The 27337-nt window shown below is 35.8% G+C and overlaps 2 protein-coding genes across 5 annotated transcripts in view; both read left to right on the plus strand.

The window, feature by feature from the left end:
* The window catches only part of Ptc (protein patched), a 46406-nt gene extending 23323 nt beyond the window's left edge, over nucleotides 1-23083 (plus strand). The window contains exons 3-12 of one of the 4 annotated variants that reach the window (XM_072910620.1): nucleotides 7620-7809; nucleotides 8161-8230; nucleotides 11957-12054; nucleotides 12270-12498; nucleotides 16418-16825; nucleotides 16957-17601; nucleotides 17902-19101; nucleotides 19557-20045; nucleotides 20189-20312; nucleotides 20723-23083. In XM_072910620.1, coding sequence (XP_072766721.1) covers nucleotides 7620-7809; nucleotides 8161-8230; nucleotides 11957-12054; nucleotides 12270-12498; nucleotides 16418-16825; nucleotides 16957-17601; nucleotides 17902-19101; nucleotides 19557-20045; nucleotides 20189-20312; nucleotides 20723-20862 — 3593 coding nt within the window. In that variant the 3' untranslated portion in view covers nucleotides 20863-23083. The remainder of the gene's footprint in view (nucleotides 1-7619; nucleotides 7810-8160; nucleotides 8231-11956; nucleotides 12055-12269; nucleotides 12499-16417; nucleotides 16826-16956; nucleotides 17602-17901; nucleotides 19102-19556; nucleotides 20046-20188; nucleotides 20313-20722) is intronic. The other 3 variants (XM_072910621.1, XM_072910622.1, XM_072910623.1) reach the window with 3 other exon arrangements.
* Nucleotides 23084-25960: 2877 nt separating this feature from the next.
* On the plus strand, nucleotides 25961-27292 carry Cox5a (Cytochrome c oxidase subunit 5A). The gene is made up of 2 exons (XM_072886937.1): nucleotides 25961-26264; nucleotides 26897-27292. Exons 1-2 carry the CDS (start codon nucleotides 26063-26065, stop codon nucleotides 27145-27147), a joined length of 453 nt encoding a protein of 150 aa, XP_072743038.1. The 5' UTR covers nucleotides 25961-26062; the 3' UTR covers nucleotides 27148-27292.
* Nucleotides 27293-27337: the final 45 nt, after the last annotated feature.

Raw genomic sequence — 27337 nt, forward strand, 5'->3', positions numbered from 1 at the left:
GTATTTCGTATTTCATTTAAGCTACCTCTATGTTTTGTAAACTCCAGAATACGATCTGGCTTAAATAATATTTTTGAAATGAAACAAATCTCTTTGGCTGAAAGATGAATCGAATTTTCCGCGAAACGTTCGCGGATGAATGGTCGGTACTGTGTGGGATTGATGCGCGCTGATGACGGATAGCAGAGAGAGGAGTCGTGCAGGACGGAGAAAGGAAGCGTATACCGGGAGAGGGTGGACCAGCTACTCGGTATAGGAACTCTCCTGTGGCCCCTTTAACCGACTATTCCTGACGGAGTGTCGAGAGAGAGAGAGAGAGAGAGAGAGAGCGGCGGAGAAGCGAGCGACGACGATTGTGAGCGGCTGGCGCGGAAGGGGTCGGTCGGCAAAGGGGGCGAACACCGGGCCCCGCGACGAAGCTGACTCTGCCGCTCGACTCCAGCTCGACTCGGCTCTCGGCTCGACTCTCCGGAGAGAAGATCCGAGAGACTTGGCTCAGGCACGCAGGCCCCACCGCTGGTTGGCTGGCTGGCTGGGTTGGCCTGGCGTACAGAGAGAGCCCACCGGGCCACCCACCGCGACCATTCACCGGAACCGAGCCCCATCCATTCCCAGTGACTCTCATCTGACCGCGGTAGAGATCCGCGACTATGAAAGTTTCAGATAGGAAAGACACGGGGAGAACCGATCTGTTGATTATTCGCGGTAGAAGATGCTGTTAGGGGGAAATAATTGAGGAAATTTTTTTTAATCTAATTTGCTTTGTTGTAAATTGTCTAATTATGTTACATTTGTGTATATAGGGTAAACTCGGGTAAGATGGCCATAGTTTTTTTAAATGCAAGAAACACACTTTTATTTTTTTAATAGTGTTTGGCAGATTATCTTCACTGAAGCTTCAATTGCGTAATATTATCGAAATTAAAAGGAAAATATTTAATAGAAATTTTATATTATCAAAATAGTACGACATAAACATTGGCCATCTTAGCCAACTTTTAAAGAAAAGATGACCATAGTGACGGAAAGATGGCGATAACATTTATAAAAAAATAGTTAAAACGAAAATAAAAATTATAAGTCATATAACAATTTACATATCTTTATAATATGTCTAACGTCGATTACGATAGCTTAACTGTCATTTATTCGACGTTATAACAGTTTTTAGTGGACACGTGAAAAACTTTGCAGGTAGTCAAAAGTAAAAATATGATGTAAAATTTACAATATCGTTATTTCGAATAATATATGCACATAAACTGCTGTAAATATCGATTATCTTTAATGATGACTAAAAAAGCGCATTATGTAGCGATTATTGAAAAAATTACAGCCTATGGCCATCATATCCTAGTTTACCCTAATAATTTTATATATTTTTTTTATGTATATTTTTGCGCCAAAACCGCGGATTATGCAACATCAAAATTTCTCATATATAAGGAATAATATGATTACGCGCGTATGAATTTTTCAAAAGCTAAAGACTTTGGAAACAATTATAAATAATCAGAATGTTTAAATAACGTGGTTCATCCTATATATATATGTACGTATAAAATTCACTGACATTTGAATTCTGCTTGCGCAGTTACAGGAATGCAACAAGTGCTATTCCCGTTTCATATTATATGTTGAACGTGTAGCTATAAAATGTTTTTTTCTTCTTTTTTCTTCTGAAGCAAGTAACTCGCTTGTAATTTTCTGCATTCGACGATTACAGCTAGTATAAGAGTTTGAGTACAGTAACCTCGATTGTTTAATATTTTATTTCCAATCATATAAATATTTCACAATATATTATGGAAAAAATATATATTAATATTTGTACAATAATCAAGCAGCATATATTCTTGAAAGGAGAGATAAACTATTATATAATATCTACATTTCATCTAAATCAGTCATAATTGTTCGAAGGAAGAATAATTAATGCAACTATTTTATATAGTTTCCTAAAATTAGAGATACGCGAAAAATCGAATAAAATCAAACAAGATAAATATCCTTATCTGATAATTATCTTAATTAACGCGGTTTATACATTTGGGAATTTGTGTTTTCGTCGACCGATATTCGATGGAATTTCGTTATACAGGAAACGAGAAATTGTACGTCTGGAGGAACCGTTCATTAATCTTACGAAAAGGAAAGCGGGCGGCCACGCTCTTCTCACGTATGAAAGGAATTTCTAAGCATTTCCTCCGAAGGACTCGAAACGCGGCGACAACCAGCCAAGGCGTGTCGCGGGAACAAGAACCCCTAACGAGGCTGCGGCCACGTGGTTCTTACGTTTTCACACGCCATAAAGCTGTCCGCACTTATGCGCCGACCGGAGATGAATAGATCCGACTTTGATGTGAGGAACCATCGATCGATCTAGAATAAATAATTGAGATAGTATCAGTGCAGAGAAAGAGTATTTCAAAATCATTTATATTTATATTTATATTATATTTAATATTTATCCTCGTCTCTTACATTAAAAATTCTTATTTTTCAAACTGCATATTGGAATTGTTTTTGTTTTAGCGACTTCTACTTTTTTGATTCTTCGAAAAATAAAAGCGATTGCAATAATTAGTAAACATATAACTTTTAAAATTCTCTCATGAAAATTTTATAATTATTGTTGCGATTGGAAAGGGAATTAAAAATGAAGAAATTTCTGTAAAATATAAAATATTCAATTACAATTATATATTTTAATAATATATGGAACGTGTATATAAAAAAAAAAAAAACAAATTAAATAAGTCAAAAATTAAATATACATATTAATGAATAAAGTTAATAAATCTCGTTGTCAGAAATTTCAGTTTTCGATATGTTTTTAATTATTATTGAAATAAAGGGGGGCAGATTGATTTGATTGAACTAATGATTATATCAATTCTGGCGATATCGATTTAAATTAATTAACGCTTGAATATACAAGACAAGAGAACCGAGAGAGATGAAAAAAAGAAAAGCTCTCGAACTATATATATACATGTATAAACAAGGGGGGAAATTTGCACGCACCTGCCTCCCCTCTCTTCGAGAGGCATAGAGGAGACAGCGCTCTCGTTATGCTTTTCCTGGAGAGGACTTTCGAAACCTTCGATCTCGTACATCTCGATCTCACAATCCCAATAGTCGAGCTGGGAAACGTTATTCCCGACCTAATAGAGTTCTTTCCCGTACAGCAATTGGAAGATGCGATCGTTAGGCTTCACGATATCGCATTAACGTCGATGACTGACCCCCAGTCTGACCCTGAAAGAGAGAGAGAGAGAGAGAGAGAGAACTCCTCTAAAGAGAACGAGAGAACCCCCCCCAGGACTTTTGTGCCGCGAAGCGAAAGAGAGAATGTAAAGGGAGGGATCGTTGCGCGGGAAATCGGGACGTGTCGCGCGTATAAGATGTTCCTTCCCCCACCCATCCTTCCCGTCCTTCGGGATATGGGGAGTTTGCGGAAACAATAGGAGAGGAATGGTGAATGAGAGGCGCGCCGACAGAGCTGAAAGACGACGCGGCCATTCAAGACTGCCCCGGAGCGAGCGGGACCGATGCCGCGGAGAGAGGCCGCAATCACAGTAGCCGGAAGGGTGCAGATAGACGGGATGGGAAGAACGCAGTTTGCCGCTCTTCCCTCCCCCCCCTCCCCTTCCCTTCTTTCCTGTGAACGAGACAGGGACGGAGAAATAATTACAGAGACGTCTCGTCGATAAATCAAGCCCGGTGTTCTCTTTCCATCTCCTTCCCTCTTTCCTTCCGTCCCCTCCTCTCGTTCTCTCTCTCTTTCTCGCTGCGTGCTAGTCCCCCTCCCCCCCGCCTCTAAGCGTCTCCGTCGATGCGGCCCTTTTTTACTATCTCTCTCTCTCTCTGTCTCTCTCTCCTCCTCTTTCTTCCCCCGGCTTTCCACCGTTAAGCCACGTTTCTTGCTTCGTAGAGCACGGAGTAGTGTCTTTATTACGCTTGATGCTCGGCCGCATTCTACAGGCCGACTCACAAACTCACGAGCTCGCTGTCAGTTACGTCACGAAAGTTGTCACGCGAGTGACAGAATCGATTAAAATGATCGGAATGTTTGTCATACGTTAAACAGTAAAAACTATATCATTAGCGCTTTGCACTTTGTAATTCTCATATTACTGAACGAATAAAATTGATAATGAAATTATGCAGTTTTGAAGTAATTTCTAATCGAAATTATTATTGTCGATTTCCATAGAATTTCTCTAGTTTAGCTTTTAGAGAGGGGTGTGATTCTCTTTGAGAGAAACTTGAAACTATTACTGTTAGCTATACTAGAATTTGATAGATATAAGAAATGGGCCGCACGAAAACGTTTCACATCGATTTATTATTTAACAATTTTCATTTAAAACCGTGTGACAAGAAAATCACGATCTAAAAAAAATAAATTCCGCTAAACATGATTTTAACAAAAAATAAATTTTCCCGATTGTACACCTCGATTTGTTGTATACCATAACTAAAAAATTATCATTATTATAGTTGGAAAAATGCAATTATTCACGGACATGTTGCAGAATTCAGACCGTAAATAATTGAAAACCTGAAAGAAATTAAGCCGGAGATCCGTTTTCTTTCCAGTACCCTTATTACCTTCTTCATGGAGAATGAAGAGTATTTAAGAACTCTTTCGCCGGATGTAACAGGATGAAAAATCTCTAAATTTCGCATAATCGATACTTACTTTTCTTCAATATTTTCGTGACTACTGCCATTATTTTGCAAAACATCAAATATTGCTTTATATAATATATATTATTTAATTATTAGCTATTATTATATTAATTTGATATAATTTCGTATTTAGATTTTTTAGATAATTTTTATTTATCCTTTCCTTTAAATTTTCATCGAATCAATTATGGTATAAGATCTTTAATGTAATCTATGTTATATATATATTTCTTAAATAACAGATAACAAAAATAACTTTGAAAACGTAATTCGAACAGTATACTGTTGCATACGTATCTTGCAAAATCGCGTCGTCTTTTTTCTCTTTAACAAATCAAACAATAAATTTACAATTAATTTTCTTTATCAATTAAAAACAGCGAAATCGTATGCTTCTGTCACATTGTTAAAAAACAATTCATCTTCCCTTTTTTTTTTTGTATTTTGAATTTTTTCTACGTATATACACTTTCCCGATCGCGGTTTCGAATCAATTGATTTTTAATCGCATTTTAGGAAGTCGAAAAAAGTACAACTAGCCCTTACTCCGTATTTTTATTTTTGGCACCTTCGTATTTTCGATAAGTTTATTAATATGTAAAAATGTTTCAAAAAATCTGAAAAAAATGCCCTCTTTGAACATTGTAAATAAAGACTAAAATAATAAAATTTGAAAAATAATTTACTTAAATATATTATTTTATGATCATTCGTTTTCGAGACATTGAGACGTTGTGTTAGAAAAATCACAGACAAAAATGATTCATCAGGACGGAATAAGGGCTAGGAATGTTTCGTCGTCTCATAAGGAACTTGGCGTCGTCCGCAAAATGATTTCCGCGAGATCGCTGTTTGAGAACCACTTTTGCGCGGCGAGCAATACGGGTGGTCCACGGCGACCGCGTCGTGGCGGAACGAGCAAATACGCCGTCGGCATTTTTGACGGTGAAATCTGACTAGGTGGGATACCAGGGTACCCCGCGCGCTCGCGCGCGCAACGGCCATCATCCTCGTGTGCCCCTCGTCCATTACTACTACTCATATATATATACGGTGTATAACTCCTTTAAATCGCGCAGCGCGCGCGTCGTCGTTCCCCCGTAAAAACGACGACTCTCCGCGGCTTCTTATGTCTCCGGCTTCTTCAAATCGTTTATAAAAAGTAAGGGAAAAGAAAGAAAAAAGAAAAGAAAGGATGACGAGAGGAGAGATCCGTGCTGGATGATACTCATCGTAATTTCGAGGAAAAATATAACGTCTCTCTCGCGAGACGTCCACCTTTTTTTAAAACCACTCGAATTTCTTTCGACACTTTTTATTTTTATTTCGAAAGAAGAGCAGCTGTGATACTGTCAAATCACGAGAACGCTCCGATGTATTTTTTTTTTCTAAAGTTAAAGCTGTGCACGATGTCTCCCTTCCTGTTATTCCGGAAGTTTTCTCTTCGGAGGGTCGTCAGAGGCAAAGTATCGTATAAAGGACCCCGCGCAAAACCGCGGTAAATCTATTGCTTTCAGTGGATTTAGCTCTAACTTTGCTACTTTGTAGTTCAAGTGATGATGAAGTAATGCAACCAAGGATGATGAGGTCAGATAAAATCAAGTGAATAAACATAAGATTTTGACAATTTTTATGAAAACATAAGTTTTTACTTTATTATAATTCTACAATATGCAAAGGATTATCTCGCCGAGGCCTATTTCCAGCATCATTGATAGTATTAATGAGTTTTGTTGAGGGATATCGAATATTTTATTCGTACCGTGCATACCCAAGAAACCATAATATACTGGCTACATGTGTGTGTGTACATTATTTATCACAATCTTACCTTCGTTGGTTGGATTGGCCTCACTTGAGCACATTGTTTAAACAATTCCGACACACACGTAAAATAGTTATCTTAGATTCTGAGCAATTATAATAGTCTTGTTCCCGAATTAATTCGAAGAGCGGATCCTTCAGTTGCATCTAGCGCAGAACACTATTGTCGATTTTGATATCATTATCTCTACAAAAAAATTGGTTCATAGAATCGACACGATAATGATAACTTTTCATCAGCTCCACTTGAACTACAAAATAGCAAAGTTAGAGCTGAATCCACCGAAAGCCATTTTACCTAGGTTTTGTGCGGGGTCCTTTCTTTCCTTTTCTCACACTAGACGTCGGAATGGATTATAGTTTCACGTGCAATTACTTGTTTTTCGTATTTATACTGCTACGCTGGTATTTCGAATGTACAGAAGGGTACCTGTAATCATGTATATGTAGGGAAACCAATGAGCATGGGGTAGCAAGGATGATCTATGGCAGCCAGATTGCGCGAATCGTCTCCTCCCTCCGTACTTTGGACCGCTATTTTCACGACCGTTTCTGGGAATGTTTTATTAGTAGGCTGCCAAGAATTTTTGCGCCGGTACAAAGACGCACGAGGATACGTGTACGTTACGACACCGTCTCCGATGTTTCTCTTCGGAGAACTGCGCTGGCCGCAAACATCGTCCGCTGGAAGGCTTAAAAAGTCGTTCGACTGAAGGGACACGTGAATTTTGCGATACTTTTCTCTCCTTTTAATCTTCATAAAAATCTTAAAAAAAAACCCTACTCGTAAAAACTGAATTTTGAACACATATATCGCTCATCTTGTTCTCAGGAAGAATCCACTTCAAGGACGACTCTGTTAGTTCCAAGAAAAAAAAAAGCATTTGTCAAATAACAGCTATTAATCGAATAACTGAAACGAAAGATGATAGAAGAAAATACATAATGTTATAATACGGAGGAAATTAATTGAATAATTAATTGAACCGTCGCTCAATATAAGCTACATCCTCTTGCCGATGTGTGTAATATCGATTAATTTTATGATGCGATTGGAAAATTGAAATCCTTTAATTAATCGCTCGCTTTGCTTGCAGAAGGTGGAAGGCTAGAAAGGGAGCTGACCTACGCTTCGGAAGCGCTCGGCGAGGCTGCCCCCTCGACGCACCAACTCATCATCCAGACACCGAAGCATTCCGGAGTGAATATCCTACATCTGGCTGCGCTCAAGGAACATTTAGCCGTCCTGAAGGCTGCGACACAAGTTACGGTGCATCTGTTTGATATGTGAGTTCTCTTTTCCGCATATATATATATTTTTTTTTATTTGTATGAACAAAAATTTGATTTCACATGTTCACACACGTTTTCATATACATATAAGATTGTCAGCTTCCTAATGTATGTTCCACTCTATCCAAATATCGCTCTTTGCGGTTCATCGCACGCTTTGAGCATCGGTATATGATTTCTCAATTATACTTACTAATATTCATTTAGTTATTTAACATTTATTTTTGACGTATAGATTGTTTCACAAATGTACGTTGATAGTGTTTAAAATGTTTGCTTTGTAATTTATTGCTACTTGAAATTGATGCAAAACCAAGATCACGCGAATGTATGTGTCATTTGCAGCACGTGGAGGCTAAAGGACTTGTGTTACGCGCCGAGCCTACCTAACTTCGACCTGCACTACATCGACCAGGTAATAATTCAAACAAGCGTATATATACGACGTATACTCGACCGCAGACACGCGCATGTATAGCATGAATGGCGCGCGCGAACGCGTGTTTACGCACCGTCTCTCGGGATCCCATTAGACCCCTAGCGAAGGTACGAGTATATCAGCGCGCGCACGTGACACGTACGTGACGTGTGTCTGTTAATAAAGTATCAATATAGCTGTTGTTGTGAGAACTAGCGACATTGAAATCTTCAAGCGCGGTAAAAAAATCATCATCTCGTATTATAATTATGTAATTGTTAGCCTGAACCTTTTGTTAACCCTTTGAGTCACAGCGGGTCACCCAGAGACCCACCTAGTTTTTTATTGTTTTAACTACTTTTTTATCAACAAATACCGTATTTTTTGTTTCTACAGAGTTCTCTAGAACATCAATAAGTGTAAAAAAAATATGAACAGTCATTAATTGTTAATTGCAAAAATACCATATATAAACAAACAGTCAAAATTAGTACTTTTTTAAAAAATGCATTTTCTACTAATCTATTATGACAATAAATACGGCAATTTTTTTATAATCTTAGTACACTTTAAAGTATTTTTCAGAATTTTTTTTAGAATTTTTTTTAGAATTTTCCACCGTGTTGTTTTTGTTAAAGCCTCCTTTTTTTGATAAAAAAATATATAAAAAACAATATTTTCTGTTCTAAATTGAAAGTAACAGTTGTATTCTTTTTTAAATTTTTTCTCTGAAGGTTTTTTTAGATTGCAGAATCTGAATCTAAAGGAAAAAAAATTTAATTTCCAAAATTTAATATAGGGATCCAATATGACGAAAGTAAAATTTCTGCCATATCGGATCCGCTATCTTGAATTTTGAAAATCTGACAACGGATTCGTAATCAGCGACCCCAAAAACCCTTATATACCAAATTTTATAAAATACTGACAATTAGAAAAATTTGTGACTCAAAGGGTTAATTGTAATGGAAATTATCTCTTAATAGAGTTTATATCAAAAGTGTTTAATTAATACATTAAGAATTAACGCGATCTTATAACGTCTGATTTTTCTGAAAGAAAAATACCGATTAAAAGATTGTTTAAAATTTGTGACAGCTCTGTCACATTCGATGGCCTTCACCGTCGAAATATAAGATATGTGCACGTGCTTTCACATTGCTTCACACGCAACTAACGAGTAAAACGAGAATCGCGGTGAAGGCATTTCAAGAAGAAAAACTTGAATCTGGAGATTTCATCACGAATCAGCAATGTCTTACTTCCGGGACAGTATACAGATAAACACGTTCCGCGTGAGGGACTGCTTTCTTATGTACCGCTGAAACTCTCGTTAACGACCGAGAGAAAGAAAAAGAAATCTTTCTTTCGACATGACAAACCACGCGATACATATATAATTTTACTTTACTTTTTATTTCTAATTATTTAGAAAAGTAGAAATTTAATTCCAGGATATCTTGCGAAATTTTTATATCACAATATAATCAATCTAAGATTTAAAGAAGCACACTTAGAAATTTATTTTAACAAAAAAAAAAAAAAATCGGACGCGAGAGAATGATTTGTCTCCCGTAAACAAAATCTGATCCTACTAATATTCGACTCCGACATTAACGGTCGTCGCACGGTTTTTCTGGGTACTAGGCCATTACGAGGGCCCACCTTTGGGTTCCTGGAAACTCGAATAGGGCGGTCCACGTTCTTTCGTAACCCTCGCGCGCCTTACATCTGACGGCACGGGATAGGATCATCTTAGATTATACCTTGTATCTAAGCGCTATTTAAACAGCTCGGCGTGCTCGCGTTTCCTGAATGACGCTTGAGAAGCAATCTTGCCAAACTCGTAATTTGCATTCATCAAGAACGGGCTCTTCGCATCAATTCATCCGACAATTCGATTTACCTTTCGGAGTGTTTTTTTTTTTTTTTTTTTTTTCTCAAAGCAATACCAATTGAATTGAGCCGCAAATTTATCCCGCGTGTATCCCTAACATTAATCATGTTTTATGTACGATACTAATTTTCTATCTTTTTTCTATCAGGGTGTATACTCCCGGGAAAAACCTGGAAAACCTGGTATTCTCAGGGAATTTTATTATACCGTGAAAAAAATCATGGAATTCTCATGGAATTTCGTTAGGATTCAGGGAATTTTAAAAAATGTCAAAGAAGTACTTATTTTAAAAATTTTTTATAAAAATTTAAAATATTTTAAGTTTAAAATCTGCTTAAAATATATATTTTTATGTTTATGTCGAAAAATGATACGCTAAAATAAATAAATTTATTTTTAAATTGCATCTAAAAATATTGTAATTTTACCTGAAATTTTGAACAAAAATACCTGGAAGATCCTAGAATTTTTTAACAGAATTTGAGTATACACCCTGTCTATGGTCTCTGTTCTAATTAGAATCAATTATAATTGACAATTAGAAAGTGTTATTATTGTTAATAACAATAGCAATAATATATAGGTAATATTAATTTTTGATATCATTTTTATTTAAATAAAACTTGAAACTGAAAGAAAGAATAAGAATTTAAAAAATTTACATTAAATCTGTTTTTATTCAAATATAAATAAAAATAAAAATTTTTATGAGTGCAACTGTTATTTACATTAAATTTAAAGCTCGGTAATCAAATCAAAATGTAGAATTTGCACGGTGAAAAAATTTGTATACTGTATATTTCTCTCCATCTCGCTCTCTCGATATAAATCCGCTTATGCGTATCCAGCTACGCATGGACATGCAAGCGCCATATCGGTTGCATACGCGTGGGGCAAGGTTGCGAAGGGCACAGGACAAGGGAACGAGCAATTAGCGTTGAATAATGGCGCCGGCGTCCCGCTGCGGTATCGTGTCAGGTGCGGTTCGAGTCATTCCAGGCGAAAACGATCGCCAACTTCTCGGAACGGAGAAAGTGAACTTCTCTCCTCTCGATCAATTCCATCAGCTTGAAATGCAAGAAATTCAAAGAAATTCTAACTCAAGATCTAATAAAAACTAATTCTAAAAAAGATATTTAAATATATATATATATATATACAGGGTGTCCGGGAATAATCGCCCGACCTTTCATGGCCAGATAGAGTAAGTCAAACCGAATAGAAAAGTCCTCTACCATTTTGCGATTTGCGCAATAATTATTAAACTATTAATTAAAAACGCTCAGCGAACGATATTATATATACAATACAAAGTGTCCGGTAAATAATAATCGCCCCATCTCTCTAGGGCTGATAGAGCAAGTCAAGCTGAACATAAAAGTCCTCTACCATTTTGCGATTTTCGCAATAATTATTAAAATATTAATTAAAAACGTTCAGCGTATACTGAGCGCTATATGCGAATATTAATATTTTTATTACCGGATACTTTGTATTGTATATATAATATTGTTCGCTGAGCGTTTTTAATTAATATTTTAGTTTAATAATTATTGCGCAAATCGCAAAATGGTAGAGGACTTTTCTATTCGGTTTGACTTACTCTATCTACCCATGAAAGGTCGGGCGATTATTCCCGGACACCCTGTATATTTATATATTTATACTATGAGATAATAATTAAAGATTCAATTAATTAATGATTATATTAAAATGTGTTGTTCAAATATAAGTGCATTATCCAATTAATAATGATATTAAAGTATATTTATCTACGAGAGAGAGAGAGAAAGAAAACACATTGATATTCTTTTAATCTTTTGCAGATTTTTGACAGTATTATACCTTGCGCCATCATGACACCTCTTGATTGTTTCTGGGAAGGTAGTAAACTCTTGGGTCCTGAATTTCCTGTTCATATACCGTAAGTATATATTTCCAATTAACTTTTCGATTATTTATTTTTATGATAAATGAGAAAAAAGTGATATATTTTTAGAGGGTCAAATCTGATTTATTTTTCAAATTTCTATCTCAACATCAATGATGTCAATGTCTCGGTATTTACCTAATTACGTTAGACACATAAATCTTAATCTCAACATACATATATGGCTAATGTCTGACGAAATCATTTAGATCTCTCTTTCGGTTAAGCAGCGACAACAACAAACCCGTCCAATGGACGAACCTTAATCCCTCAAGAATGCTGGACGAGATGAAGAAGTTGCAATTCGGGTTCCCCTTTAAAACGCTCGAGGACTACATGAAGAGAGCCGGAATAACGAACGGTTATCAGAGCAAACCTTGCTTGAATCCGGCGGATCCAGAATGTCCGGAAACCGCGCCTAACAAAAAATCTCAACAGGTAAGATCCATCGACGTATATATTCGCTCAATCGTTAGAATCGCTCAATGATCCGTTGAACGATCTCTAAAAATATACAAAAAATGTCTCGGGGAGAATTTACGATGTCGTAGCGCGAAAAGTATATACGAGGAATGTACCGATCGTAAAAATATACACACAGTTTGCTAATGGGACCAGATTTGGGGCGCAAAAAATCCATGCTTTTAGCGAAAATTGTGAGCTGCAATTCGGACAAACGGACGTTCATATGCAGGATGTTGACCAAAAAAAGAACGCTATAACAAGATAATATAAAGACTGTCAACCGACGGCACATTCGTGCGTGCAATTCGCGTTGGGAATAACGAGTGAATGTTTGATATTCTGAAGCGGACACAACGGCCGCGAATTGATGGTCGCTTTGATGTCCAACCAGCCATTGCGCGGACATCGTCTACGATGAATATTTAATCGCACGTCTCTCTACGATCGAAACTCTTTTTGGCGATATTATGTATTCGCTTCGTTTGCTCGTCAAAATTTTTCCTACCAAGTTCTCACGATTATAATGCGAGTATACATAATTCTAGATTCTAGATCGTTTGTATTTTCTGTTTTTAATTTCCAACGGGAATATTCATCGAAAAAATAATAATGAAATCCAATCGCCTGTAATTTTCTCGGAAAAAAGAATAGAAATTTCTCATCTTTAATAATAAGAAAAAAAAAAAAAAAACAAAAAAAAAAAAATCTCAATTTAACGAATGCCATTCATGATGATCGGCGGTGATTTCCGGACGTTCGTCAAACGCGAGACAGTAAGATAAGGGGAGGGAGAGGCTCGGTTTAAATGAAAAGACAATTCCTCACGCGAAACGGCCGATGAATATGCGAGTCGCGTGGGCCTCGGCGCAGGAGCGGCGCAGGGAGGGGGGGGGGCGGGGGCACACGACGGCTCCCCGTTCATTAAAATAATAAAATCGAGTGACGTGCGTCATTATTGCGCTACGCCGGTGGTCGCGAGAGCACCACGCCCGGCCCGGCAGGTCCCATACACGTACACATACACACGCGCGTCGCATTACGCGGCCGTCATTTCGGTGTCATTAACATACGCACCGGCCGGCGTGCTCTGACACGTGCACAACGTGAATCGCTATGCGCGCGCGCGCGCGTGTGTGTACAAAGTTGCGTGCCCCACCCTTTCTTTTCCCTGCGGTTCTTCTCTTCTCCCCCCCCCCCCTCTCTCTCTCTCTCCATTCGCCTCCCTTTCTCTTTCTCTGTCTTTCTCGGACGCACATCTATTTCTATTTTCATAACGGATGTATGCGCGCTCTCGTACTTAAAGTAATTGCACTTAATGGCACCACGCGGTACGCATCGCGCGGCATGCATACGCTTCGGAATATTTCGAGTGTAGCTGCAGGCGGGGCACGTTGATCGGGTGTTTAAGTCAAGAACCGGCATCGGCGTATTCCACCGCGTATACACGGGGTGTCTCGAACACGGTGCCTCGCCGTCGCTTCTCGGCATCGATGTGTAACGACACTGCATTTCCTTTCGCTAATTTAGCGGAAATATTGTCGCGGAATTTATTTATGATTTTAACGTTGTCGATCAAGATGGAAATAATAGGGCAATTTTTGTTGGTTGGTTATTTTAAATAAAAATAAATTTTCTCAAGACACACACATACACACACACACACACACACACACACACACACACACACACACACACACACACACACACACACACACACAGACGCTGGAATTAAAGATACAAGCGCATTCGTTTGCACACACGTGTCTCTCTCAAACACATCGGAAGATATCGCCGATGACTCGACTACATCCTACACTCTTCTTCTTCTGGAATTACGTAACGGCCAGGTGTGAGGTAGCCGATTCGAATTGCAATGCAGCGATGATCGCGAGGTTTTTATTATATTTAGTATATATGTTTCCGCACGCGCGCTATATACAGGGTTTTCGAAAAGTTCGCAAACGGTCGAATATCTCGAAAATAAAACATTTTAGAGAAAAATGTTTGAAATAAAAGTTGTTTGGTTCGAAAAGCGCCATAAAATGGTCCCATTGGTTTGACCTTGGATAGTCGTTTGAAGGTCACATGAAGGTCACCATCAATTTCTTAAATGGGAAATCCTATTTTTTATTATTTTTTCTTGTAGTTTACCTCGAGAGCTTTCTAAAACACCATAATAAAACTTCTTTTGATTAAGTACTTTTCGAGTTATGAGACTTGAAAGGTCCAATATTTTGACATCAAATACGAAATATCTCGTAAAATAATAATTTTTTGATTTTTTTTAAAGAAACAACCATGTATTTTCTTTATGATTATTATTATGTGCTAAAAAGTATTAAAATAAGATAATCGAAAAATTAATATTTTACGAGATATTTCGTATTTGATGTCAAAATATTGGAACTTTGAAGCTTCATAACTCGAAAAATACTTGATGAAAAAATATTTTATTATAGTGTTTTGGAAAGCTCTCGAGGTAAGCTGCAAGAATATGCAAAAATATATAGGTGGTTCCATTTAAAAAATTCAAGGTGACCTTTATGTAACCTTCAACCGACTATCCAAGGTCAAACCAATGGCACCATTTTATGCTGCTTTTCGAACCAAACAACTGTTATTTCAAACATTTTTCTCTAAAATGCTTTATTTTCGAGATATTCGACCGTTCCCGGACTTTTCGAAAACCCTGTATATATATATATATATATATATATATATATACTCAAATATATATGCAATGACGCTCGACATCTAATTCGATTAGAATGACTGTTTCTGATCATATCAACTTGTACTGATTGCATTCAATTAATATATAGATATGCTTTTATAAAGTAGTAAAATAAGAATCATTTAAATATTTTTTTATCTTCTATTTATCGCGAGTTGTCAATTTTTGACAATATCTTAAATATTTTTATAATCAAACTCTAAATTGAAATATAATTTCACGAAGGTAAAATCTATCGAAGAGGAAAATCGATTGAAGAATATATTATCTCAAGTTAGTTCTCGAGAAGAGTCTTTGATTTTCAATAGCTCTAATCAATTGAAAGCCTGTAGATTTCTGGCTGCGGTTTTTGTGGTTGAAATCTGTGGTCCACGAAATTTTTGTAAAAAGAAAAAGTTGATCAAAGAATTGATATTCGATTCGAGAAAAGTAAGAGAATTTATTTGTGTTTCTACACAATTGGCGAAGGAAAACCTTTGCTCAAGATGTCCAGATACAGCAAAAGAATTCCGTTGTTGAGACCTCTATTCTTTGTCGCGTTGCGCAGGACGTTCATCTGTTCTTGCATGATATAAAGGACAAGCTGCCCGAGGCGGCTAGATCGCCCAAAGTCGCGGCTGGTATGCCCTTTTATAGGACTCTATAAAATCTCTCACTGTGGGGTCCACGGCACCCCGACTACCCTATAGGAAAGAACGTCGCTTGAATCGTCCCCTGCCCCCCTCCCCCTTCCTCTCTGCCCTTGTAATAATTTTTTACCGGTGGAATTCCTGGCGTGACTTGACACGATTCTGCCTTCGCAGTCACGCTCGAGAGATTCATAGATGAAAAACAAAATGTTGAGCAGAAGGGTTCTGAAGGTGTCAGATAGAAAAAAAACGTGTTTTAATCACGTGCGCTTGAAATTAAAATCACGCATGAATGATCGAAATTTTATTTAAATCTTACAATTTTTTATATTAATTATTAATAATTTTTGAACGCACGTTTCTCAAACGATGATCAGAAAATTCATTACAACACGTATCAGAAAATAGATATTTTATTTTTAGTTTTTTCCCCGAATTATGAATTCGATTTCTTCTTTTGTCGAAATATTTAATTTCGCTCAGCTTTTCTCATTTTACCTCCGTTCTGTATAAATGCTTTCTGTAACAGGTACCTGACGTAGGAGTCGAGTTGACAGGAGGCTGCTACGGATTCGCGGCCAAGTACATGCATTGGCCGGAAGAGCTCCTAATCGGCGGCGCAAGGCACAACAAGACGGGTCATTTGACTCGTGCGGCCGCGTTACAGACTGTAGTACAGCTCATGGGCGAACGGGAACTGTACGACTTTCTGGCAAACACCTACAAAGTTCACCATATCGATTGGTCACAAGAAAAGGCGGCCCAGGTGTTGGAAACTTGGCAAAGGGCTTTTAGCAACGAGGTGAAGAAACGGGTCAACATGAACGTCTCGACGCTATACAACCTGAACGCTTTCAGTACGACTACCTTGAATGACATCCTCGGGAAATACAGCGAGGTGTCCGTCATGAAGATCGCGATTGGAGGCGCGCTTATGGTTAGAACTGAAACTAATTGATTTATTATATAATTATTACGCTTGTGTATATGAAATTTAAAGTACTCGTTCTATTTTATTTATATTTAACATACACAAATAATTTTCTCACATATATTTTATTTTTACAGTTGTTATATTCCGGGATAGCCCTCCTTCGTTGGAAGGATCCGGTGCGTTCGCAGTCTGGAGTAGGAATAGCTGGCGTGATGTTGATTTGCGCTACGGTAGCTGCAGGATTGGGCTTCTGCGCGCTTCTGGGTATTCCGTTTAACGCCACTACGACGCAGATAGTGCCGTTTCTCGCACTCGGTCTGGGCGTACACGACATGTTCCTGCTGACGCACACGTACGCCGAGCTGTCGGTGAACGAGGTGCCCAGCGGCGAGCAAACGGGAGTCGTTCTCAAACGAACCGGTCTGTCGGTGCTGCTGACGGGTCTCAGCAATGTTTCCGCCTTCTTCGCCGCGGCAATAATCCCGATCCCGGCTCTCAGAACGTTCTGTCTGCAAACCGGTATCTTGCTGCTGTTCAATCTGGCTGCTATGTTGCTGATCTTCCCTGCGATGGTCAGTCTGGACCTGCGGCGTAGACGCTCAGGCAGAAAAGACATTCTGTGCTGCTGTTTACCGGCATTGCCCAATCTCAAGAAGAACAAATACTCGACGAAGAATAATGGCACAATCAAGCAAATGGTCACGAGGGCAATTCCACCTGAAAGACGAGAGACTTGTACTCAGATCCTAACATCGCACAATACGCAGAACGAATCTTGGGTATGAAATGACGTGCATGTATATGCATATGTTATAATATATACTGAATCTGATTCTATTTGAAACGAAAAGTTGCGAGGCAAAATATATTTTAAAGTACGAATTAATAAAAATTGAAAAAATTATATTGGCAAACGCATGTGCGTGATTACCACCACTTGGTAATACAATAAAATGAAAGAGGAGCTTACTTTTACGAATAAAATTAAACAATGGAAAAATAATAATGTTATTATTTATATATTTAAATCAAATTTAAATTATGAAACTATGTCTCTAAATATCTTTTCATTATTGCAGATAGGTGGACATATCGACGTGGAGCTGGAAAAGCAATGCACTGAGGAGGACGCTTTGACCGGCTGTTCTCAGGATGACTGTTTGAGTTTTTCCCTAACACAGCTCGCTGCCCGACATTATGCACCCTTCATCAGCCGACCTGCCACTAAAGTGTTCGGCATGATTGTTTTGGTCATCGTGCTGGCTGGCAGTGTATGGGAAGCGATGCGTGTACGCGATGGCTTGGACTTGACCGACCTGGTGCCACAAAACTCGAACGAGCATGCATTTTTGGCTGCCCAAGCGAAGCACTTTGGCTTTTACAACATGTACGCAATCACTGGACGAGACTTTGAATACCCAAACAATCAACGGTTGTTGTACGATTATCATGACGCCTTTGTGCGTATCAAAAACGTCATCAAAAATGATAACGGCGGATTGTCCGAGTTTTGGCTTGGTCTGTTTCGTGATTGGCTGAAGAATCTACAAGCAGCGTTCGATAAAGACTACAGCAATGGTTGCATCACTCAAGAAAGGTGGTACAAAAATGCTAGCGACGAAGCAATTCTGGCGTATAAGCTGCTTGTGCAGACCGGTTATGTGGACAATCCAATCGACAAAACTTTGATCGCCCAACAAGTGCGATTGGTCGATTCAGATGGTATCATCAATCCGCGCGCCTTTTACAATTACTTGAGTGCTTGGGCTTCCAACGACGCGCTTGCCTATGGTGCTTCACAAGCGAATCTGCGACCTGAACCACGTCAGTGGATCTATACTAATGACCATGAACTGAAAATTCCCAAAAGCATGCCGCTCACTTATGCACAGATACCATTTTATCTTCACAAGCTCACCGATACGCAGGAGATAACAGAATTGATCGGTAGTATTCGGAAACTGTGTAAAAGATTCGAGGAGCGCGGTCTGCCGAATTTTCCATCCGGTATACCATTTCTCTTCTGGGAACAATACATGGATCTAAGGAGTTGTTTTGGAATCGCTCTTTTGGCCGCTTTAGGCACGAGCGTCATCGTTGTCGGGATACTGTTGTTGAATATGTGGGCCACCCTCCTGGTCAGTACTTCTCTAGGTGCCGTCGTTCTGCAATTATTAGGCATCATGGGTCTATTTGACATCAAGCTGAGTGCTGTACCCGCCGTACTGCTGATAATCAGCGTCGGTATAGCTGTTCACTTTACGGTGCACATTTGCCTGGTAAGTGTAATTTAAAATAAACTTTTTATTAGTATTATTTTCTAAACTTAATTTTAGGCTTTTCTTTCTGGTTCTTTATTTCGGTCATATTGGATTATGATCAAAACAAAAAAATCATACAATTTCTTCAACAATCCTAAATCAAAATTAATAACCTAGTGCGGCCCGAACAAAACAAATATAATTTTATTAAAAATTTATATAATTAGACGTTTCCTTTTTGGGGCCATCTTCAATTGCGCCCTATGTATCGCGCAAAGTTTATTTGTCAATATTTATTTTCTACTGTTAATATTTCGCCTTTAACTGATTCTTATTGATTTTTTTCACAAGATTTGAAATAAAACAATTCGTTTAGATTTTGCGATTGTAATTTCAACAATCACATTAGTTGATACGTGCTAATATTTTTATCCACCTTGTACTTCTGCTAATATCACGTAAATCTTTTTCAGAGTTTCGTCACTAGTGTGGGAAGCAGAGATCGCAGAATGCGCTTAGCTTTGGAGCATATGTACGCTCCAATCGTCCATGGGACATTCACCATGTTACTTGCGGTGGCGATGCTTGCCTTCTCCGAATTTGACTTTATAGTCAAATATTTCTTTTTCATATTGTTATGCGTGATTGGTGTCGGCCTCGTAAATGGCATTTTCTTCTTCCCAATTCTGCTGTCTCTAATCGGCCCGTCAGCGGAAGTGATCCCGAACGATCATCCGGATCGTATATCTACGCCGACACCACCGGCATCGCCTATTGTTAGAAGATCCAAGCCTCCCGCGCCACCAAGGAGGTCTCACAAGATCGAGAACGCTAGATTACATGCCGAGCCGTCACTCACAACCATTACAGAGGAACCTAATTCGTGGCACAGTACGCAGGAGTCTTGCATCATTGTCCAACCGGAACTTAAGGTGGAAACCACGTCCACGTGCGGCAATCAGGTGCGTCAAAAAGTTGTTCTGACAATAAACTCGCGATCGATCAATCCGCATGGAAGCGTATCTTCCCTAATGAAGTGTAATTTGTCGCGCATCCTCTCCAAGCATGACTAACGAGCGTGTTCTCCTGTCACATTGACTAACAGAACTGTAGCGGATCGGACACGAGCGGGTCTAGTCGAACGTCACCGGTTCCATCCACTCCACACATTACCACTAAGGTCACTGCAACGGCAAACATCAAGGTCGAGGTTCACACACCATTAAGCAGTGAGTATAAATAATTTTAAAAAATTTTTTAATGTTCAAAAATGTCGCTTGATATTTTATTTGAGATTTAAACTAACTTGAAATGCTTTTTGTTTTATTAACATAATTGTGATCGGATTCAAACCAATTCGCTTTTATAACCGCGAACTCATTTCTTTTTCAACAATAGCTTCTTTAGAATCTTACTTTAAAAATTAGAAAAATCATGTATCGCTAAAACATATAACTCATTGCAAGCCTATAAAAGGGGATTCATAAAAACATGTAATGTGTATTTTTTTTTTAATTTTTCATACAAATACTACTACTTTCTCATAATAAATCTTTATTATATTAATCCTTAATTTGTTTATTATTTTAATAATAGCTTTACAAATCATGCTAAAATATTTTGGTTAAAATTATCCTAGGTGGAGTGGATCGTAGTGAAAAATGTCGGCACACTGGCACCAGTAGTCGAAGGAGCTCGCGCTGCAGTACGAACGTTAATGTTGGGGAGTCTTCCGGCTCCAGTTCTGAACCGGATTCAGACTCTAACCCAAAACATTGATAGCAAGAATCGGGGGGACCAGCAGCTACTGCTCAAGTACCACGCAAAGCGGGAAAACACAGAAGGCTGATTAGTATAGATTAAATTTTTCATTTCTTCTTCCTTCTTTTCTTCTGCTTCTTTTATCCGTTTCTTTCTCCCTCTTTCTTAAATGAATAATGCATGGTTGTCTTAATCGAATCTTAAAAACGAAAGTATTATAACGCACATACAATTGTATTTTTATAATGTATGTAAGTACTTTTTGGAAAACATTAATATCGCATGTTTAATACTTTTTATACCAAATTTTTTTAAAATGACAGAGACTTCCTATAAGAAATATAAGAAGCAAAAATTTTCTTTACAATTATATACAATATAATATAATACAATTTAATTAAGACTTAACATCAGGATCCATATTTATATTTTATACATATATTATAAATATACAAATTACGCTCTCTATAATGTTTTAAGTAAATTTCTAAAGTTTTTAATCACGAAAGAAGATAGATCTATAGGTATAGACATATATATATATAGATCGAGATAGATTGATGATGTAACCTGAAGAGTAGAGAGAAAGAGCAGGAAAAATCAGAAAAAGATTCAGTCTCTTACCTTACAATAATTATACATGAATGAGAAAAAAATACTTTTTGATTCTTCCCCTCTCTCTGTCTCTCCCTTTTTCTATGTCTCATTTTCTCTCCTTTTTCATCCTGGCCAGCAAAATGAATGTAGGACTTCCACTCGATCTATATGTATTATGTCTATGTGTGTGCGCAAAATTAAACTTTAAGCAAAATAAAATGAAATTGCATATTATTTTAATATTTCAACAGTGTATTAAATATGTGATAGTATTATGGATGACAATAATACACGCGTACAATTTTAATAAATAAACACTAGACTATTTTAGATAAATTTATTTATCTTAATTATTTGCGCCATGAGACAAGAGGATGGTTAGGGTCATATACTATCGACAAAAACAAAGACATTGTGAGATTTGTTCTTTCTAGATAATATATGACAGTATCTATTCTATCTCTGTTTAGTAAATGAAAGGCACTGATGTGTTAACATAACTTTAATATACATACTTAACTGAGAGAGAGCACTTATTAGCTGTATATATCTGTGTTGTTACAAGTATTTTTAATTAGAAAAATTAAGAATTTACCGCCATTATGTGCTATAAGGATATACAATGTTTTTCAAATGTAATTGTGAAAAAGTATTGCGAAGAAAATATCTCATCGACAAATGCGAGGGAACTTTCCGATATTACTATTTATTTTTTTCGATGCTAATACATATATATATATATATATGTGTGTGCGTGTGCGTGTGCGTGTGCGTGCGCGCGCGCGTGTGTGTGTATGTATATGTATATGTATACGTAATGTATGTATGTGACTACGAGCGATATACCGAATGTTTGTGTGTGAGACCTATTTATTATTTATTTTTATAATAATATTCGTCGGCGTTTTTTGCACGCGGATATACGTGTGCGAAACGGTGCTTGTACGATTTCGCGCACGAATCTTATGTTGACTTGTATAAAAATACTTTTATTTATATCTTACATAATAAGTTTATTAAATAAGTTAATTAAATAAGTGAGAATATAACAACGTTGGTACTTAATTTAATGGAGTATCCTATTCCTATTCTGATTCATACCTCTAATGTGTTGTGTATAAAAACCTGTGTATATAAAAATATATAATAGTACCAGTGACCAGTCACGCATATATGTGACACACGTCGCCACGTAAAGTGTGACACGCGCGAAATTATGTACAATATATTAAGCGAGAAGTATTTCTTTACGTCAAGTCAATTTTTGTATACATATGCGAGTACTCGAGATGTGTATTTAAAGCGGCCTGCGAGACGGCTTTTATAAAGCACGTTGTATAAAGTTGTATTTTATAAGTTCGCGGAAGGGAAAAGATAGTCAATATACCTCTAATATACGTATAAATTGCACCATGACTATTACTACAAACATAGTAAGGATCTAATTATTTTTGATGTAATGAATTTTTGTAACAGCGACTACTCTTCTTGTATGATTTATAATCCAATTTTTGTAAATACAATAACATTGTAAGAAGAATTAGTAGCTTTACTACCATCATAAATATATATAAGAATAAGCTAATATTAAGATATGAAATAAAAAATATTTTATTTTATTAGTGTAAAAAATTCACAACGCTGGATAAAATTTTTTTGAAATAAAAAGAAGCTGTTTAAAGAATATGCATCGCTGATTTCACTATACTACTCGTTTCACTTGAAAAGTATAATGCAGGATAATTAAAAAAAATTGACGCCTTTTCAGTCGCTTCTCGTGTTTTCATCACAAGACCAAACAAGTATCAAATCTCAACTCAAGATGTCATTGTCAATTTTATTGACCAAAGGAATGTTAATTAACGACGAGTTCACAGCAGATTAATGTTTCAAACTAAAAAACATTGGTTTTCACTTCTCATAAAACTCACTAACAAGTTTAAAATTAAATATTGCTTATGCATAAAAGATCTATATATTTTTGATAATGAAACAATAATTGGATGAGATTTACTTGTTTACAGTAGCACACAATGAGATTTTTTCAGTCACTAAATTCTATCTTTTTAATATTAAATTATTTACATATTTATTAAATTTAGCATAATAATATAGAAAATCTAGAATATTTTTCAGAATTTTTTAGATAATATTAAAATAGATTTATAAGCTATTCTTTCTTTAACATAATAATATAGGAAATATTATATTTGAAAAAATTTGATTAAAGTTCCTTATATATTTATATATACTTGAGTCTATATTTATATATATTTACGTACTATTTTGTATTCGTCGGTGCTTCTGTATATAAATATATAAAGAACATTAATCAATTTTTTTCAATATAATATTCTAGATTTCCTATATTATTATGGTAAAAAAAGAATAGCTTATAAATTTATTTTAATACTTATATTATGCTAAAGAAAGACCAAATTTCAGGGCTCGTACTCTTTCTCCTATCTCCTCTTTTTTCTCTTTTTTTATTGCTCTCCCCTTTTTCCCTCTATTTCCTCTATAATAATTAATATGATCAGCACATATTTGTCTTAAGAATCTGAATCGATGGAAACAATATTGAAAGATTCAGCTAAATCTATGACCAGCAAAATAATTTTTCAAGAATTTATATCGAGTCTAGAAAATCTCAGAAATAAAGAAAAAGAACAAAGAATCAAAGTTGAGAAATGAGAGAAAAAGTACAAAAAAGAAAATCTCAACCTATTGAGACTGAAGTAAACAAAAGGCTTAAGGTCTAAAAATAATTAAAAAATAAATAATAAAAAATAATTACTTTTAAAACGTGCCTCTACCTAACGCTAATACAATATAATATATGCCAAAGATAAAAAAAAATAAATTATAAAAATAATTATAAAAAAATTAATTTATGTTTATCATATATGTATTGAGTAATATAATATGAGTTATCATCTTTTAAATTACTTAATTAGTCATTTTATAAATATTATTATAAATATATAATTTTTAATTTTTTGCTTTTCGTTTATTTTTCTTGTCTTGTCTTCTTTTTTTTGTCTTGTCGAAAAGATGATCAAAAAGACATCTTTTTGTCGACTAAAATTAATTATGACTTTTAGAAGACACATATTTTAAAAAATGACTTTTTTTGTAGGTAGAAAGATATTCTTTTAGACATCTTTTAGCCCTGTCAGTAAGATAACTTAAAAAAGACATCTTTTCGTCATCTTTTAATTGTCTGTGCTATCTGGGGATTGTCTTAATAAGTACAGTCTTAATAATTTGTATATATATAATTTTGAATAAAAAAATTAATTTTTGTTCTATTTATAGAAATGTAAAAAATACGTTTCTTAAACCATGATTTTAAAAATGTTTCTGTTGAAACGTTTCTTATTGGTGCTTGACGGTTAAAAAATATTGGATACGTTTAGAAAATGTTTATAAAACGAACATGTGCTACCTGGGTATATATATATATACTTATAGGAAGTCTCTGTCATTTTAAAAAAATTTGGTATAAAAAGTATTAAACATGCGATATTAATGTTTTCCAAAAAGTATTTACATACATTATAAAAATTATATATATTTATGATGGTAGTAAAGCTACTGATTTTTCTTACAATGTTATTGTATTTAATACACTGTTGAAATATTAAAATAATATGCAATTTCATTTTATTTTGCTTAAAGTTTAATTTTGCGCACACACATAGACATAGTACATATAGATCGAGTGGAAGTCCTACATTCATTTTGCTGGCCAGGATGAAAAAGGAGAGAAAATGAGACATAGAAAAAGAGAGAGACAGAGAGAGGGGAAGAACCAAAAAGTATTTTTTCTCATTCATGTATAATTATTGGTAAGAGACTGAATTTTTTTCTGATTTTTCCTGCTCTTTCTCTCTACTCTTCAGGTTACACCATCAATCTATCTCGATCTATATATATATATATATATATATATATATATATATATATATATATATATGTCTATACCTATAGATCTATCTTCTTTCGTGATTAAAAACTTTAGAAATTTACTTATAACATCATAGAGAGCGTAATTTGTATATTTATAATATATGTATAAAATATAAATATGGATCCTGATCTTAAGTCTTAATTAAATTGTATTATATTATATTGTATATAATTGTTTAACCAATTTTTTTTTTACTATTTCTAAAATAATACATCAATTGTATTATTTTAAAGTTTTTTGATTTATATATAAATTATATATACGTGACTTTTTCATCAATTAAATCAATTTCCCCTTTTTTCATAAAAAAAATTCCTCTTTTCCTCTATAATAAAAAAAATAGGGAGTACGAGCCCTGAGATTGTAACTAAATAAATAAATATATTTTAACACTATCTAAAATTTTGAAAAATAAGATTTCTCTGAAATATCTGTGTTACTATTTTTCGAACAAAGTGTGTCTGAAATGACTGAAATTTAATTTAAAAGTACGCGCCGGAAGTTGCGCCATCTCGTGTCGCGAACGTGACTCGCTCGAGATTAGATGATTGTGGTTAACTTCCGTCCTGATCGGTTTACGCAACAGAGAGACGGTATCGAAGAGGAAGACACTTTTTTCGGACGAAAAGGAAATTCTCGAGCGAAAGAATGTTGCGCGTCGTAGCATCACGCGTGGCCTCGGCGATGGTGCCCCGAGTGACAGCCACCAGCCTTGTCGGCGTACAGAGCACCAGGGCGTCCCACGGTCCCAAGGAGACCGACGAGGAGTTCGACCAGCGATACGTCAACTTCTTCAGCCGCAATGACATCGATCACTGGGAGATTCGGAAGGCGATGAATGATCTGGCCGGTGAGCTTGTGTCTTTGATTAAATTTGTTCCTTTCGTCAATGAAATCGCAGATGACATCTCGAGCTAATTAGGACTTGATGCCTGTTTGCTTTCGTCTGGACGAAAATATTAGAAGTGAATGAAAAGATGTCAATTTCTTTTTAATTACATTGCATTATACTTTTAGTGAAATTATAGTTAAATCAGCGATGTTCTTTTAACAATTTTTTTTGGTCGATTCAAAAGCCTTTTTATCGTCAGCTTAGAAGAACACTGCACTTTTTCATTCAGTTTTAAATTAAAATGCAGTTAAAATTCACTTGAATAATATGACTCGTATATTTTCTCTAAAATCTTATTATTTTGTTATAAATATTTTCATTTCCATTGAAAAATAAATTCATTCTAAATTGATCGATCAAATCTGTTATAAAATTTACTTATGATTATTGAAATACCTGATTTGAAACAAAAATGGAAAAGATAAAATTAGGAGGAAGAATAAACATTAAAATATTAATAACAAATCATTTTTAATTATCCATATCATAAAATATAAGCATGATGATATTTTTTTATACAATCTTAGCCTTTTGTTAATAAACATGGATTGTAAAATAAATTTGTACTGACAATTATATATTTTATTCAGGTATGGACAATGTGCCAGAACCAGTAATTATATGTGCAGCATTGAGAGCTTGCAGAAGATTAAATGACTTTGCACTGGCCGTAAGATTCTTGGAAACTGTGAAAGATAAAGCTGGACCACATGCCGACAAAGTTTATCCTTATATTCTTCAAGAGATCAGACCCACCTTGGACGAGCTAGGCATTAGCACACCAGAGGAGCTAGGCTACAACAAGCCAGAATTAGCTTGTGAATCAGTATATCATATGTAACAGGTTAAAAGTTATACTAAATATTAGTATTTATATTCTCTTAGTTGCTGCTTCAGATGCATATGATAAAGAATAAATTATCAGCAACTTTCCATGTATCTGCATTATCAGCAGCATTGTTGAATAAAAAACACGATTGTCATAATTAATGTCTATCGTTCATGAAAAATCAAATATAATTTATAATAAT

This window comes from Anoplolepis gracilipes, chromosome 2 (assembly GCF_047496725.1).
Source record: "Anoplolepis gracilipes chromosome 2, ASM4749672v1, whole genome shotgun sequence".
NCBI classification, from domain to species: Eukaryota; Metazoa; Arthropoda; class Insecta; order Hymenoptera; family Formicidae; genus Anoplolepis; species Anoplolepis gracilipes.

What these genes read in the sequence shown, in the direction of transcription:
- Cox5a (XM_072886937.1), top strand. Translation starts at nt 26,063, where the DNA reads ATGTTGCGCGTCGTAGCATCACGCGTGGCCTCGGCGATGGTGCCCCGA. An exon ending in GGCGATGAATGATCTGGCCG is followed by an intron (nt 26,265 to 26,896) that starts GTGAGCTTGTGT and finishes TATTTTATTCAG; the next exon opens with GTATGGACAATGTGCCAGAA.